The sequence below is a fragment of the Piliocolobus tephrosceles genome, chromosome 1 (assembly GCF_002776525.5).
Source record: "Piliocolobus tephrosceles isolate RC106 chromosome 1, ASM277652v3, whole genome shotgun sequence".
Classification (NCBI taxonomy): Eukaryota; Metazoa; Chordata; class Mammalia; order Primates; family Cercopithecidae; genus Piliocolobus; species Piliocolobus tephrosceles.
The window spans coordinates 1,533,755-1,549,895 of record NC_045434.1 but is presented as its reverse complement, the minus strand read 5'-3'; the positions used below and the strand labels follow the sequence as shown (position 1 = coordinate 1,549,895).

Below are 16,141 nucleotides of genomic sequence, written 5' to 3'. Positions count from 1 at the left end.
GCCCAAAGACCACCCAAAGACCACCCAAAGACCAGCCCAAAGACCACCCAAAGACCAGCCCAGCCCAAAGACCAGCACAAAGACCAGCAAGAGTACCTCTGGCATGCACTGGAATATCAGAACTCTGGTCTAGGATTCCAAATACTGGGTTATAAGTCCCTCCAGAGCTAAGATACAGTAGACGATCGCCTGTTTTTGCCTCGGGAGAAGAAACAGAGAGGCAAAGATCAAATGTACTAAAAAAGTTCTAGAGATTTGTGGACTACCATGTACATATAGCTGTATTGTATCATACATGTAAATTTTTCTTAAGGGAGTAAATTTCATATTATGTGGCTTTTTTTAACCACAATTAAAATGAAAAATATAGATGTTATACTATAAAAGAGAGTGGGGATAACAGAAGAGTAATATTCAGGTGAGAGAGAGAGGGGAGGAGATGCCTTGTTTCCTAGGATAAAGGGAAAAGGGAAAATCAACGTGGATATGGAATAACAGGTACATGAGGACTCTGAGATAGAAATAAGCTTGGTAAGTTGACATTGTCTAGCCTACATCTTTCCAGAAAAGCAGCACATCTAGTCCCAGGCATTTCATTCCTCTCACCACCGCTCTTGTTGACCCATGGCCACAGGGGCCTCACTGACTTTTCTGGAACATGGCCAGCTTTCCTTTGCTTTGGGTTCTTTTCAACCTTGTAACTTCCGGTGATTGGAATGGTCTCTCCCCAGGTCTTTGTATGGCTGACTCCTTTCATCTTTCTTCTCCATTATTACTTGAAAGTATCTTAATTAGTTGTTTTTGCATTTATTATTAGTCTCCTTTAACCACACTGTGAGCTCCATAGCTAAAGAACCTTACATATATTGTCATTCACTGTATATACCAATTTTTCAGACAGACTTTGTGACAGTGTAGGCATTCCGTGAATATGTACTGCATTCATAAATAAATAAATGAGTGACATACTGTTGGCAAAATGAATATAAGCAGAAATTGTAACTATGGAACACTGACATCCACCAGTAATTATTATTATTGAATACTGTATTTTCCATATATTTATGTGTCATGACCTACATTTAACTCCAAAGGGAATAGGCAATCTATATAAATGCATTTTTCTGCCCTTTAGAAACTTAGTCTACTGAGGAAACATATGAACACAGACCATTAAAATACAATGTGATGAGGATTTTCACAATTACAATGCACTGAAGTTTTGGACTGAGGGCTGTGGGAGCAATAATAAAGTGCTTCTAACTTAAGTAAAATGAAACAAGAACACAATTTTACTAACATGCTGAGAACATGAAAGTTCAGAGTTTGGCATGCAAATGCAGAGGGCTGAGGAGTAATCATGAGGCAGAGGAGCTAGGAAGCATATACAACCCTCCCAAGACTGACAGTAAGGAGTAAGCTAAGGTGTAAACTGAGCAGGAGCCACAGTATCAAGAAAATGATTATGTCTCTGAGGGAATTAAGCCAAGTGAAAGAAAAATCAAAGATAACTAAAACAAAAGTGAATCTTTAAAGAGGCCAAGTCTCAAAAGAGGTGAAAGTGAAGAGAAGAACTTATTCTATTAGGCAGTGGTGAAGAAGGAAGCAATGAGCATCTCTGAAGGTAAATCTTAAGGTTGAGGGAGAGAGGTTTACCAAGCATAAGCTGAACAATTTCTATTTTCCCATGAAGTATGAGATAGACCATCTGCTGATACTGGCTGGTGAGGGAGAGGCTGAGGGAGAGCAAGGGAGAACTTTATTGGTTTATAATTGGTGTGCCATGTTGCTGCCCTAAGTTGCATCTTCACTGATGTGTGATGTGAAAAACTTGTCCTTATGTCTCTCTTGAAATCTATGCAGAAACTAGATATGGCACATTGTCCACATGGGGGACAGAACACAAGGTTACAGAAGCACCAGAACAAGAATGAAATAGTCATTTCTGGCCAGGTGTGGTGGCTCACACCTGTAATCCCAGCACCTTGGGAGGCCAAGGCAGGTGGATCACGAGGTCAGTAGATCGAGACCACCCTGGCTAACACGGTGAAACCCCGTCTCTACTAAAAATACAAAAAATTAGCTGGGCGTGGTGGTGGGCGCCTGTAGTCCCAGCTACCCAGGAGGCTGAGGCAGGAGAATGGCATGAACCCAGGAGGCGGAGCTTGCAGTGAAAAAAAAAGAAAATAGTCATTTCTACATTTGCAAAACAATTTTTTAGTTAGCTAATTCTTTAGCTCACTGATTGCTACATCCCTGTAGGCATATGTGCTCAAGGATCAGTTATTATTTCTTTAAATTCCTTTGAGGCATTCAAAGACATAAGACATTCTATTTCAGTGGGAATGATGTAGTAGGCCACATTTGCTGTAAATAAACAACATTTGAAGAAAGGAATAAGTTACACTGAATTTATCCTGAAGAGAAAATGCAAAGCCAAATAAGAGACCCCCAAAGCAGATTGAAAATTTATTTGCCTCTATAAAATTCAGAAAATCAGAATGAGAAGCAGCTACTTTTTAGACTTTAGGCATTATAAATTTACAATTCAATATGAGATTTGGGCAGGGACACATATCTAAACTATATCAATACTTATGAAGTCACCTCAGATCAATTACACACATCTTCTATCATTCCCAGTTCCCTGTCATTCGCAAGGTTTATGAGCATTGTTTATGTTCCCTCAAGCCCCAGATATAAATGTGAGACAGTGTTGTGCCAGCTAACACAGACTTTCATATATGCCCAAATAAATCTACTCTTCAGTGCCCAGTGGTATTTTAATGGCTCGATAGAAATGTTTTGTACAAGGTTGTGAAGGTCTTTATGAAAGGATAAGGGTTTTTTTTGTTTTGTTTTTGAGACGGAGTCTTGGTCTATCGCCCAGGCTGGAGTGCAGTGGCGTGATCTCAGCTCACTGCAACCTCTGCCTCCTGGGGTCAAGTGATTTTCCTGTCTCAGCCTCCTGAGTAGCTGAGACTACAGGCGCCTGCCACCATGCCCGGCTAATTTTCGTATTTTTAGTAGAGACGAGATTTTGCCATGTTGGCCACCCTGGTTTCGAAAGCCTGACCTCATGATCTGCCTGCCTTGGCCTCCAAAAGTGCTGGGATTACAAGCATGAGCCACCACACCCGGCGAAAGGATAAGGTTTTTAAAGGTCTTTTAGGATGGTTTTGTTATCAGGCATATAAGCTTAAGAACACTTTCTTCCAGCATCTCTATTTGTCAGAGTTTTTATGACATTGGTGATTTCGATTCTAAAAACTTTCATACATCTCATTCTGAAGCAATTAGCTTGTGTTCAGCTATAAAGAAAAGACTTTTGTATAATATCAGAATATATGAGGTGTACTCTTACTTACTTGGGCAGCAGAACTGATATAGAAGTGCAGTGACCTTATAGTTTACCAGTTTCTTTCCATTTCCTGTCTCTGAAATTGTCTACACCTGGTCATTGTGCTCAAGCTCACTCCTTCAGAGCCCAAGTTGGCTGATCCACCTCCAGGCAATCAAACCACATTCCAAACAGCAACAAGGAGAAAAATGTGAAGCTGATAGGACACAGGGAATTTTATTAAAAACCAGTGTTTTTTAATTCAGAGAAGGCCAACCTCTTCAGGCACTTCTCTCTGAATCTCATTGAGCAGAACGCTATTACTTGGCCACCAATATAAGCAGAAACATTTCTCTGTAGCACAGCAGAACACATGAGAACACGACTGGGAGTGGCTGCTGCTACTTGTACTATCATGAGTTCTGACAAAAAGGCTATTTACCTTGTGCACTGGAACAGGGTGTTAAGAAAAAAACCCCTCAAATTCAGAATACATTCATCCGAGATTCACAATTATGTATGCAAATGGATGCTTATTCTTTACACATATAACAAAAGAGCTGTCTAATCATTTGATTACTTATGACTTTGTAATGAAAATGATCAAACACAACAGTGAGAATGTAGTATTCAATCCCACAATCAAACATAACCTGTTAATCTTTTGTAATGTTTTACATTTTGATAAAATGTTAAATAAATTACAGTGCTTTAATTTGCATTATGATGATGTGACACATAAAAGTGTTTTACTTGAAGGGTGATCCCAGGAACAGAAGGAAGCAGTGAAGGAAGATGGGAAAGAGCAAGAAACCAATAAAGCCTGTGGAGTCGGTCAGATTGATTTTTGTTCACGTATTTTTGGAGTTTTGAGTCCAACTCTAATGTTACCACATGTGTATGGTGTATTCCTAGTATGATTACATTAACTCAGGATAAACTATGGCTTAGGTACTGCAGAGGCTGCTGCATGTAGAATGGACTGGAGCCACCTGGAGGGCTGTAGGATAACGGGTTGCTAGGCCTCTCCTTCATGTTACTCACTCAGCAGTCTGGTCTGCTTTTGTTGCAAATTTTCAGGTGTTTCCAAAGCCGCTTGTCCGGGGAAATGACTTGAACTTGTCTGGCTGCACAGTACGATGATGTTCTCCAGTAAAGACAGTGGCCCGCATGGGATGCAGTAAAATACACAGTGATCATGAATGCTTTTAAGTGGACTCTGGTCTTGTTTATCCAAATGTGAGAAATGAGGTCATGTGTGTTGGACTTCTATGGTTTCACCTTGGAAGCCTGACGACTGTTCAAAGTCTACAGCAGTCAGGTACGTATCTTCCGGGAATACACGTGTAACCTGGGCTAGGATCTAAAGTCTTTCCTCTGGAATCTGTCTCAGATCCTAGAGACCTGCTCTGTGTGAACATACCTGGAGGAAACACTGAGATCCAAGAGGGGCGATAATTCAAAAATAGGGTCCTTTGGGGGGTTGTTTTTAGAATTGTTCCTGTTGCTTTGGGGGTGATATGGGGGAAGATGTGGAGAAGATGGTGGTGGTGACAGTGGAGGTTTGAGGGGTACGGGACCACAACCAGACTTAGAATACAGCCCTCATTTCTCCTGATTCTGCTTTTCACAGCCAGGATAGCATCCCGGGTAATTTACGTGATTAGAAGAATCTCAACCAGGGGACTGGGCTTTTGATTTTGCCATTTCAAGGAAGGATGTGCATCATACCACACAGATCCTTGAGGCCTCCTTCAGCTCTCCTCTTCTTTTACCTCCTTGAAAATTATTTTTCATTGATAGCCTCGGAAATGTTACTGAAATCTTTACTACCCATTTGCTAGGTGAAATTGTCTAAATGAATTTCTCATTCCAAATCTGGTCATATTTCCTAAATTATGAATATGGTTGAGAAATTTATTTTTAGGCAATCTTTTTGTTTCACATAATTTGCTCATAATTGTTAGTTTTGAGTATTCTTTAAAATGAATTATCCCCACGACTAAATTATAATTTGACTGTTTAATTTTTCTAAAAAAAATTAAAATATGTCATTCTAAATAACTCGTTAAGTTTTACCTTATATTTATAGAAGCCTTCCCAATTACTCATATAAAAATCTTATGCTGGCCAGGTGCAGTGGCTCACGCCTGTAATTTCAGCACTTTGGGAGGCCGAGGCAGGCAGATCACGAGGTCAGGAGATCGAGACCATCCTAGCTAACACGGTGAAACCCCATCTCCCCGCAAAAAAAAAAAAAAATACAAAAAATTAACTGGGCATGGTGGAAGGTGCCTGTAGTCCCAGCTACTCAGGAGGCTGAGGCAGGAGAATGGCATGAACCCAGGAGGCGAAGCTTGCAGTGAGCTATCACGCCACTGCACTCCAGTCTGGGCAACAGAGCGAGACTCAGTGTCAAAAAAAAAAAAAAAAAAAAAGAAATCTTATGCTGTGTTTGAATACATAATTTATCAATCAGTTATATATTTTTAAATGGCCTTTAAAGACTGATTTTTTCCTTATAAAATGATACATTTAGTCACTTCCTAGTTATAGACCTGTACTATTTGGCTGTTATGTAATACCTAAAGCTGTTAATTTCACTTTTTAAAGCAGTAATGAAATATGCAAACTATAAGATTTGGCCCCCACCACTTTTTTTTTTGAGACAGAATCTCGCTCTGTTGCTCAGGCTGGAGTGCAGTGGCGCGATCTCAGTGCACTGCAATTTCCATCTCCTGGGTTCTGGTGATTCTCATGTTTCATCCTCCCAAGCAGCTGAAATTGCAGGCGTGCACCACACACTACTGATTTTTGTATTTTTTGGTGGAGATGGGGTTTCACCATGTTGGCCAGGCTGGTCTCAAACTCCTGACCACAATCGATCCATCGGCCTCAGATTCCCAAAGTGCTGGGATTACAGGAGTGAACCACCCCACCCGGCCGAGTTTACCCACTTTTGAGTGTACATTTTAGAGGCATTAAGTGCATTCACATCATTGTATACTCATCACAGCCATCCTGAAACTCTGAAACTATATGAGAAAACATAAGGTAAAAGTACCATGACAATAGTCTGGGCAATAATTTTTTAGATTTAATGAAAAAATCCCAGGCAACACAAGTAAAAATAAATGAAACTTCTTTCAACTAAACAGCCTCTATTCAGCACCAGGTACAATCAATGAAATGATGAGACAACCAAAGAATGAAAAAATATTCAAATTATATGTCAGATGGGTTAATATTGAAAATACATAAAAACTTAAACTATATAACAGAAAGATATTAAAAATGGGTAAAATATCTAAATATGTTTTTCAAAAGACCTACAAATGACCAACACATATATTTTTAAATGTTCCTCAATAATCATCAAGGAAAGGCAAATCAGAACTGCTATGAGGTATCAATCACCTCACTCTTGTTAGAATGACTACAATAAAAAAGACAGAAGGTGTTGGCAAAAGTGTGGGAAAAGAAAAATGCTAGCACACTGTTGGTGTGAATGTGAACCAACGCAGCCACTGTAAAAAACAGTATGATGATTTCTGCAAAACAAATTCAAAATAGAGCTACCATATGATACAGCAATTTTACTACTGGATATATATCTACAAAAATAAAATCAGTAGGTTGAGGAGACATCTTTATTTCCCAAATATTGAAAGAAATATTTCCCACATTTTGAAATATATAATATTTGGGACTATTTGGGAAATAAATGTTTCTGTCTTTCTCATAAACTCAGTGGAAAAGACTCAAAAATAAAGTTTTTGTGATGTTTTTGTTCTATTAGTCTGTCATCAGTATAGGAACTCAGGTATTTACCAGTGTGCTCAGGGCCTAGCACAGAACATGGGAAGGACCAAAGTATTTTAGAACTGTTACTTTAAGCTTGGGGTACCTGGAGTTGCTGTTCCTGATGGTGATGGTGTAGAAAACAGTAAAGCTGGAAGTGCTAATGGTCCCAATTTGGCTATTGTAGAAACACAGAAAAGAATTTAGCACCCAAAATCACTGAGGAAATGTTGGTTTATTTTTTGTTTTTTTGAGACAGTCTCACTCTGTCGCCGAGCCTAGAGTGCAGTGGCACTGTGTTGGCTCACTGCAACCTACATCTCCTAGGTTCAAGCAATTCTCCTGCCTCAGCCTCCCGAGTAGCTGGAACTACAGGTGTCCACCACCACGGCCGGCTAGTTTTTATATTTTTAGTAGAGACGGGCTTTCACCATGTTAGTCAGGCTGGTCTTGAACTCCTGACCTCAGGTGAGCTGCCCGCCTTGGCCTCCCAAAGTGCTGGGATTACAGGCATGAACCACCACACCCGGCCGAGGAAATGTTTTAATCCAAAAGCTACCATGATCTCTGAGATGTCTTTAGAGTGAATGACCAAGCAGTTGGCTAGTTAGGTGATTAAGAATGAAGACTATGGACTGTGAACTGCACCCAATGAAATATAGGAAGAAATTTAAAAATTTCCCAAGATTGCAAAAATAAATCTAAAAGAAAGATTATTTCAGGCCAGGTGCAGTGGCTCATGCCTGTAATTTCAGCACTTTGAGAGGCTGAGGTGGGTGGATCACTTGAGGTTGGGAGTTTGGGACCAGCCTGACCAATATGGAGAAACCCTGACTCTACTAAAAATACAAAATTAGCTGGGAGTGGTGGCGCATGCCTGTACTCCCAGTTACTTGAGAGGCTGAGGCAGAAAAATCACTTAAATCCGGGAGGCAGAGGTTGCAGTGAGCCGAGATTGTGCCATTGCACTACAGCCTGGGCAATAAGGGTGAAACTTCATCTCAAAAAAAAAAAAAAGAGATTATTTCAAATTTTAAATCCACAGAGGTCATTCTATTATTGCTCAACATAACGTACACATTTAAAAACAGGTTCGGCATGGAAACATAAGGTGTGCTATAAGTGTTTCATGGAAAATTAAATTCAAAATTATCCATTTATCATTAACTCTCCTTAAGAATTTCTAAGATACATTTGCTCTTCAGAGATTTCCAAATTCTGACGTTTATTTACACAGCGCTTACAATACATAGTCCAACGTTATTAAAGCTTGACCTATTCTAATTAATTATATATTCACCACACTTTGTGTCAAGATTTTCAAATATTTTCTTTTCACAAACAAACAATGCTAACTGCCCGATTTCATTCTCTGGCCCATGGACAGTGCACCCCTCTCCTCCATTAAGAATGTTGCTTGGCCGGGTGCGGTGGCTCAAGCCTGTCATCCCAGCACTTTGGGAGGCGGAGGCGGGCGGATCACAAGGTCAGGAGATCGAGACCATCCTGGCTAACACGGTGAAACCCCGTCTCTACTAAAAATACAAAAATTAGCCAGGCATGGTGGCGGGCACCTGTAGTCCCAGCTACTCGGGAGGCTGAGGCAGGAGAATGGCGTGAACCCGGGAGGCGGAGCTTGCAGTGAGCCAAGACAGTGCCGCTGCACTCCAGCCTGGGCGACAAAGGGAGACTCTGTCTTAAAAAAAAAAAAAAAAAGAGTTGTGTGTGGCCGGGCGCGGCGGCTCAGCCTGTCATCCCAGCACTTGGGAAGGCTGAGGTAGGGGGTTGCTTGAGCATAGGAGCTTGAGACCAGCCCGGAAAATACAGTGAGATTTCATTTCTACAAAACAATAAAAAATTTAGCTGGGCGTGGTGGCATGTGGCTGTCCTCCTAGCTACCCAGGGAACTGAGGTGAGAGGATAACTTGAGCCTGGGAGGTTGAGACTGCAGTAAGCTGTGATCACAATGTCAGTATTGTAACACGTAAATGACCTCAAACTCTCCAGTTAAAAATCAATCTATTGGCTGGCCACAGTGGCTCATGCCTATAATCCCAGCACTTTGAGAGGCCAAGGCAGGTGGATCACCTGAGGTCAGTTCAAGACCAGCCTGGCCAACATGCAGAAGCCCCATCTCTACTAAAAATACAAAAATCAGCCAGGCATGGTGGCACGTGCCTGTAATCCCAGCTACTTGGCAGACCGAGGCAGGAGACTTGCTTGAACCCAGGAGGCGGAGGTTGCAGAGCCAAGATCACACCGCTGTACTCCAGCCTGGGCGACAGGGTGAGACTCAGTCTCAAAAAAACAAACCAACAAAAATCTATCATCACATTAAAACATTTCAAATTGGCCGGGCGCAGTGGCTCAAGCCTGTAATCCCAGCACTTTGGGAGGCCGAGACGGGCGGATCACGAGGTCAGGAGATCGAGACCATCCTGGCTAACACGGTGAAACCCCGTCTCTACTAAAAAATACAAAAAACTAGCCGGGCGTGGTGGCAGGTGCCTGTAGTCCCAGCTACTCGGGAGGCTGAGGTAGGAGAATGGCGGGAACCTGGGAGGTGGAGCTTGCAGTGAGCTGAGATCCGGCCACTGCACTCTAGCCTGGGCGACAGAGCGAGACTCCGTTTCAAAAAAAAAAAAAAAATTTCACATTTCCAGGCCAGGTGTGGCTCATACCTGTAATCCCAGCACTTTAGGAAGCCAAGGCAGGTCAGTCACTTGAGCTTAGGAGTTCAAGACAAATGTGGGTAACATGGTAACACCTCATCTCTACTAAAATAAAATTAGCCAAGTGTGGGGGTGTACACTTGTAGTCCCAGCTCCTCAGGGGGCTGAGGTGGGATGACTGCTTGAGTCTGGGAGGCAGAGGTTGCAGTGAGCTGAGATTACACCACTGCACACCAGCCTGGGTGACACAGTGAGACCATGTCTCCAAAAAAAAAGAAGAAAAAGAGAAAGTCTAAACTTCCAGTTAGAATGTACAAAGTACTATATAAAATGACATATTGTGTGGAGAGCAGTGAGAAAGTGTAGCCATAACACAGGTTTTTAAAGGGAAAAAAAAAAAGGAAGAGAACTACAATACGTAAGTAGTTGAGAAGAAAGAAAAAGAGACCACAAAAAAAGAGATAATTTGGAAATAAAAGCAGAATTCCTCTTTAGAGAGAGTCAATTGTGCAGCCTGGGTACAGAAGTCCTTTCTCTGCATGCAGAATCAATGCCAAGTCTTCATCCTGGATATTTCCAATCTCTTATCTGGAGCCACAAATTCACTCCAACAGGAATATTTATTGCTAATTATGGAGCATCTATTACATATTTAGCACTGCCCTATATTTCTTCACTTCATTTTTATGTCAAAATAACCCTATAACTCATAAAGCCTCCAAAGTGTTTACCTGAACAAATAGCCCAATAGAGTCAATAAACTCAATTACTGCAATTCAGAAAAGTGGAAGAAATAAACAAAAAAAGTTGGCTTGAATAGTGTTCTCTAATAATGGAAAAATGGAAATGTATTAATTAAGTACAATGAAAATACACTCACTGTGGAATTACTCACATCTTAAGATTATTTTGGAAGCACCAATAAGTTTCATAAAATCATTATTATAATCCCTGAGAAGATCATGTAAGAAATTCTTCATGAATTTTGGAACAAGAAAATTATATGTTAGCTCTAGCACAAGCAACATAAAAGTAAAAACAGTATTTTCACAGGGAAATTCTGAAAAAGGTGCAGTAAGATTTTAGAGAAATGCATTCAATACAAAGCAGAGAAAACAGATTTGCCTTCGACATTTTTGAGGTTTCTAGTTTGCTAATAAATTATCCATACTTTTAAACTTATGTTTGGTTCCAACATTTTTCTTTTATTCTGAAAACAGGTATGCACTTACTTCAAACATATTACTTGCTTCATAATTTCTTACACTTAACAATTATCTTCAGAGTAATATATTTATATATTTATCTCCATATGAACCAAAACTAAAAGTATGTATATGTTTTGCAAGCCAGAGAGGTCACATGTTAAAAGAAAAATGTAAGATAAAACTTTGTTAACAGTCCTTTAAGATTCAGAAATATATGGTCTTTGATTATAATCCTATATAGGCTTTATTATAGCCCTAATAATAACATTACATAAATGTCATTACATAATGTCATTACAAATGTCATTACATAATGTCATTACAAAAAGAGCAAACAAAATGAAGGTGTAACTTGTGGGAACAATATTTTTCAATTTATTTGAAGTTTAATGCCACTGGGAGAAGGGATCATTAGAGATACTATTCCACCATGTCACCCACTATTGTACTGTTACCTTTAGTCACCCACAACCATAACTAAGGTGAGATAGGTCAATGTTGGTGGCAGGATACACATCACTTAATATACAATGGCCTAAAGACAACTCAAATGTTTCTTTCTTAAATATAATGAAGAATATTACCCTGAAGACCTATCTCATGAATCACTTACAACTACAAAGAGCCTCTCCAGTTACATTTCTTCAGGAAGCTTAAAATGCAATGTCCATAATCTTCCAAAGAAAAGGAGATGAATGACACCTGCCCAAATATAGAAGAAACTCTCACAGCTTTCATGTAGCAACAATAGGCCACATGCCTTCACATAGACACTAGAAATGAAGGCATGGTATCAAGTGATTTCAAACTTTAATTACATAAATATGTGCTTTTCAAAAAATCTAAAACTCTTTCAATGCACAGAGTATACTTTACTATTATTATGTTATTATTATTGTTATTGAGATAGGGTCTTGCTCTGTTGCCCAGGTAGGAGTGAAGTTGCAAGATATCAGCTCACTGCATCCTCAACCTCCGGGCTCAAGCAATCCTCCCACCTGAGCCTTCGAAGTAGCTGGGACAACAGGCATGTGCCACTGAGCCTGGCTTTTATTTTACTTTTTGTAGAGATGAGGTTTTACCATGTTGCCCAGGCTGGTCCCAAACTCCTGGGCTCAAGCAATCTCCCCACCTCGGCATCCAAAAGTGCAGCAATTATAGGAAAGAGCCACCATGCCTGGCACCAAAAGGTATAGTTTAAATGTAATTAGAACTTCCCCAAAAGGTAAATCTCCTACTTATTTTAACTTAACTTTGGATTATTCTCTATAATAAACACTCAGATTTATAGTAGTATCTGAAAGTGTTAGTGACTGCTTTTTACTGTGAATTCTTGGACGTGTTTTGATGTAATTTTTGATTAGTTATTTTTTCACATTTACTACATCTGTAAAGTAGTTCTTAGTGTGAACACTCTGGTGTTTTCTAAGGTATATTTTTTGAACAAATGCTGTTTCTGCATTTATTACAATTGTAGGGTTTCTCTCTAATACAAAGTCTTTGAAGTTGAATAAAGTTTGAGCAACTGGAGGGTTTTCCTACAGTATAAATTCCTCTGTGTACAATAAGAGCTGTGATATCAGTGGAGGTGTTGAACCGGTCTTTCTCTTTGTATTGTTCCTAGCCTAAATGTTTTAGTGCACTCAAAGGCTTACAGTTTGTAAATGGCCTTCTGACAATCATTACATTTGTAACACTCTTATTCAGTAAAAATACTCTGCTGTGAAGTTGTGAATAGGTATTAAAGATTATGCCATATTGTTTAGATTTGTAGGATTTTTCTCAGGTATGAATTTTCTCATGTACGGCAAGTTGTGCAGAGTGGTTAAAGGCTGTGCCACATTTCTCACACTTGTATGGTTTCTCTCTGGTATGAATTGTCTTATGTTTAGAAAGGTGTGAGCTCTGGCCAAAGGCTTTCCCACATTCTTCACATTTGTAGGGTTTCTCTCCAGTATGAATTCTCTTATGATTAGTAAGATATGAAAACCAGTTAAAAGCTTTGCCGCATTCATCACATTTGTAGGGTTTCTCTCCAGTATGAATTCTCTTATGTTGATTAAGGTATGAGAACCAGGTAAAAGCTTTGCCACATTCCTCACATATGTAGGGTTTCTGCCCAGTATGAATTCTCTTATGCTGAATAAGGTATGAGAACCAAGTAAAAGCTTTGCCACATTCCTCACATTTGTATGGTTTCTCACCAGTATGAACTCTCCTATGTTCAGTCAGATGTGAGCTCTGGTTAAAGGCTTTTCCACATTCTTCACATTGGAAGGTTTTCTCTCCAGTATGAATTCTTTTATGTTGAGTAAGGTATGACAACAATTTAAAGACTTTGCCACATTCTTCACACTTGTAGGGTTTTTCTCCACTATGAATTCTCTTGTGTTGAGTAAGGTATGGGAACAACTTAAAGGATTTGCCACATTCTTCACATTTGTATGGTTTCTCTCTAGTATGAATTTTCTTATGTTTAGTAAGAATTGAGCACAGGTTAAAAGCTTTGCCACATTCTTCACATGTGTAGGTTTTCTTTTCAGTATGAATTTTCTCAATAATAGCAAGACTTGAGCAAGACTTAAAGACGTTATTACATTCTTCACATCTGCAATGTTGCTCTCCAACATGAATTCTCTTACAGTCAGTAAAGTATGAGCACTCATTAAAGGCTTTGCTACCTTTTTTACATTGGTAGGGGTTCTCTCCAATATGGATTCTCTGCTGTTGAGTTGTTATTAAAGACATGCAAGAGACATTACCACATTCTTTGCATTTGAATGGTTTTTCTCCAGTATAGCTTATCTTATGTTTATTTAGATTTGCAAAACTAAAACCTTTCACACATTTATTGCATTGAAAGTTTTTATTATGAGTAGTTGCTGAGCATAAGTCAAGTCCATTATAACTTGCCTTCTGCCCTTTCCACTCACCCACAATTTCCCAGTCATTCCTTAAGCGTAATTTCTCAAGACAACATCTTTCATATCTTCTCAGCATCACTTTTTGGAATGAAATTTGCAGGCCCTGCTCTGGCAAAATGTCTTCAGTAAGATAAGAAGACAAAGCTGGAAAAAATAAAAACAACAAATTATTCCACTTGCTAGATAACATACTTTACAAATCTAAGGCATAAAATTATATAAGCACATTAGCAAGATAGCATAATGAAATACTACTGGCCCTTATTCCTTCATAGTCATAATCCTAATAAAAATATACTAAACAAAATGCCATTATGTGAATCCGAAAAGCAGCCGAAGCGGGGGGAAAAAAGAAATAACATACAATGAAGCTCCAATATGCCTCATCGCAGACTTTTCACTGGAAACCTTACAGGCCAAGAGAGAGTGGCATGACATACTTAAAGTGCTGAAAGAAAAAAACCTTTACCCTATGATATTATATCCAGCAAAAATATCCTTCAAACATAAAGAGAAATAAAGATGGCCAAACAAAAGCTGAGGTATTTCATCAATACCAGACCTGTCCTACAAGAAATGCTAAAAGGAGTACTTCAATCAGAAAAGAACATTAATTAATAATAACATCATCTGAAGTTACAAAATTAACAGGTAATAGTAACAACACAGAAAAACACAAAATAACACTATAACTCTGGTGTGTAAACTACTTTGGTCCAAAGTGAAAACATTAAATGAAGGCTGTGGCCGGGTGCGGTGGCTCAAGCCTGTAATCCCAGCATTTTGGGAGGCCGAGACGGGCGGATCAAGAGGTCAGGAGATCGAGACCATCCTGCCTAACACGGTGAAACCCCGTCTCTACTAAAAAATACAAAAAACGGCCGGGCACGGTGGCTCAAGCCTGTAATCCCAGCACTTTGGGAGGCCGAGACGGGCGGATCACGAGGTCAGGAGATCGAGACCATCCTGGCTAACACGGTGAAACCCCGTCTCTACTAAAAATACAAAAACTAGCTGGGCGAGGTGGCGGGCGCCTGTAGTCTCAGCTACTCCGGAGGCTGAGGCAGGAGAATGGCATAAACCCGGGAGGCGGAGCTTGCAGTGAGCTGAGATCCGGCCACTGCACTCCAGTCCGGGCGACAGAGCAAGACTCCGCCTCAAAAAAAAAAAAAAAAAAAAAAAAATACAAAAAACTAGCCGGGTGAGGTGGCGGGCTCCTGTAGTCCCAGCTACTCGGGAGGCTGAGGCAGGAGAATGGCGTAAACCCGGGAGGCAGAGCTTGCAGTGAGCTGAGATCCGGCCACTGCACTCCAGCCCAGTCGACAGAGCGAGACTCCGTCTCAAAAAGAAAAACAAAACAAAAACAAAAACAAAATTAGCTGGGCGTGGTGGCACGTGCCTGTAATCCCAGCTACCCAGGAGGCTGAGGCAGCAGAAATGCTTGAGCCCAGGAGGCAGAGGCTGCAGTGAGCTGAGATCATGCCACTCCAATCCAGCCTGGGTGAGAGCAAGACTCTATCTCAAAGAAACAAAACAAAACAAAAAACAAACAAAAAACCAAAAGTGAACAACTCACAGGAGACAAAAAAGACAATAAATAAAAGGTTTTGTTCACAGAAAACCTACAACAAATGTATGTCTGTTTGTGTATTTATATCTACATCTGTGTCTCACCAGGGTTTACAATATATAAAGCAAATATTTACGGAAATGAAGCAAGAAGTACACAGGGAACGGGGGACTTGAAAGCACCATAAAACAATGACAACCAACAGACATCTAGAGAACACCCTAAACAACAGAACCCACAATATTCTCAACAGCTCAGAAAACATTCTCCTTGATAGACCACCTGTCAGGCCACAAAACAAGTCTTAACCAATTTTTAAAAATTGAAATATTATAGATTATTATTTATGACCAAAATGGAATAAAACAAAAAAATCAGTAACAGAAAGAAAACTGAAACATTGGGCCAGGCACGGTGGCTCACGCCTGTAATCCCAGCACTTTGGGAGGCCGAAACGGGCGAATCACGAGGTCAGGAGATCGAGACCATCCTGGCTAACACGGTGAAACCCCGTCTCTACTAAAAAATACAAAAAATTAGCCGGGCGCGGTGGCGGGCGCCTGTAGTCCCAGCTACTCGGGAGGCTGAGGCAGGAGAATGGCGGGAACCCGGGAGGCGGAGCTTGC

General features: G+C 40.2%; 1 protein-coding gene across 2 annotated transcripts in view; it reads right to left on the bottom strand.

Moving 5' to 3' along the window:
* Positions 1 to 16,141, bottom strand: part of ZNF695 (zinc finger protein 695) — a 70,892-nt gene that overhangs the window by 34,575 nt on the left and 20,176 nt on the right. The window contains exon 4 of one of the 2 annotated variants that reach the window (XM_023216114.2): positions 13,959 to 14,089. In XM_023216114.2, coding sequence (XP_023071882.1) covers positions 13,959 to 14,089 — 131 coding nt within the window. Of the gene's footprint in view, positions 1 to 12,586; positions 14,090 to 16,141 lie in introns of those variants that run through there. The other variant, XM_023216113.1, reaches the window with a different exon arrangement.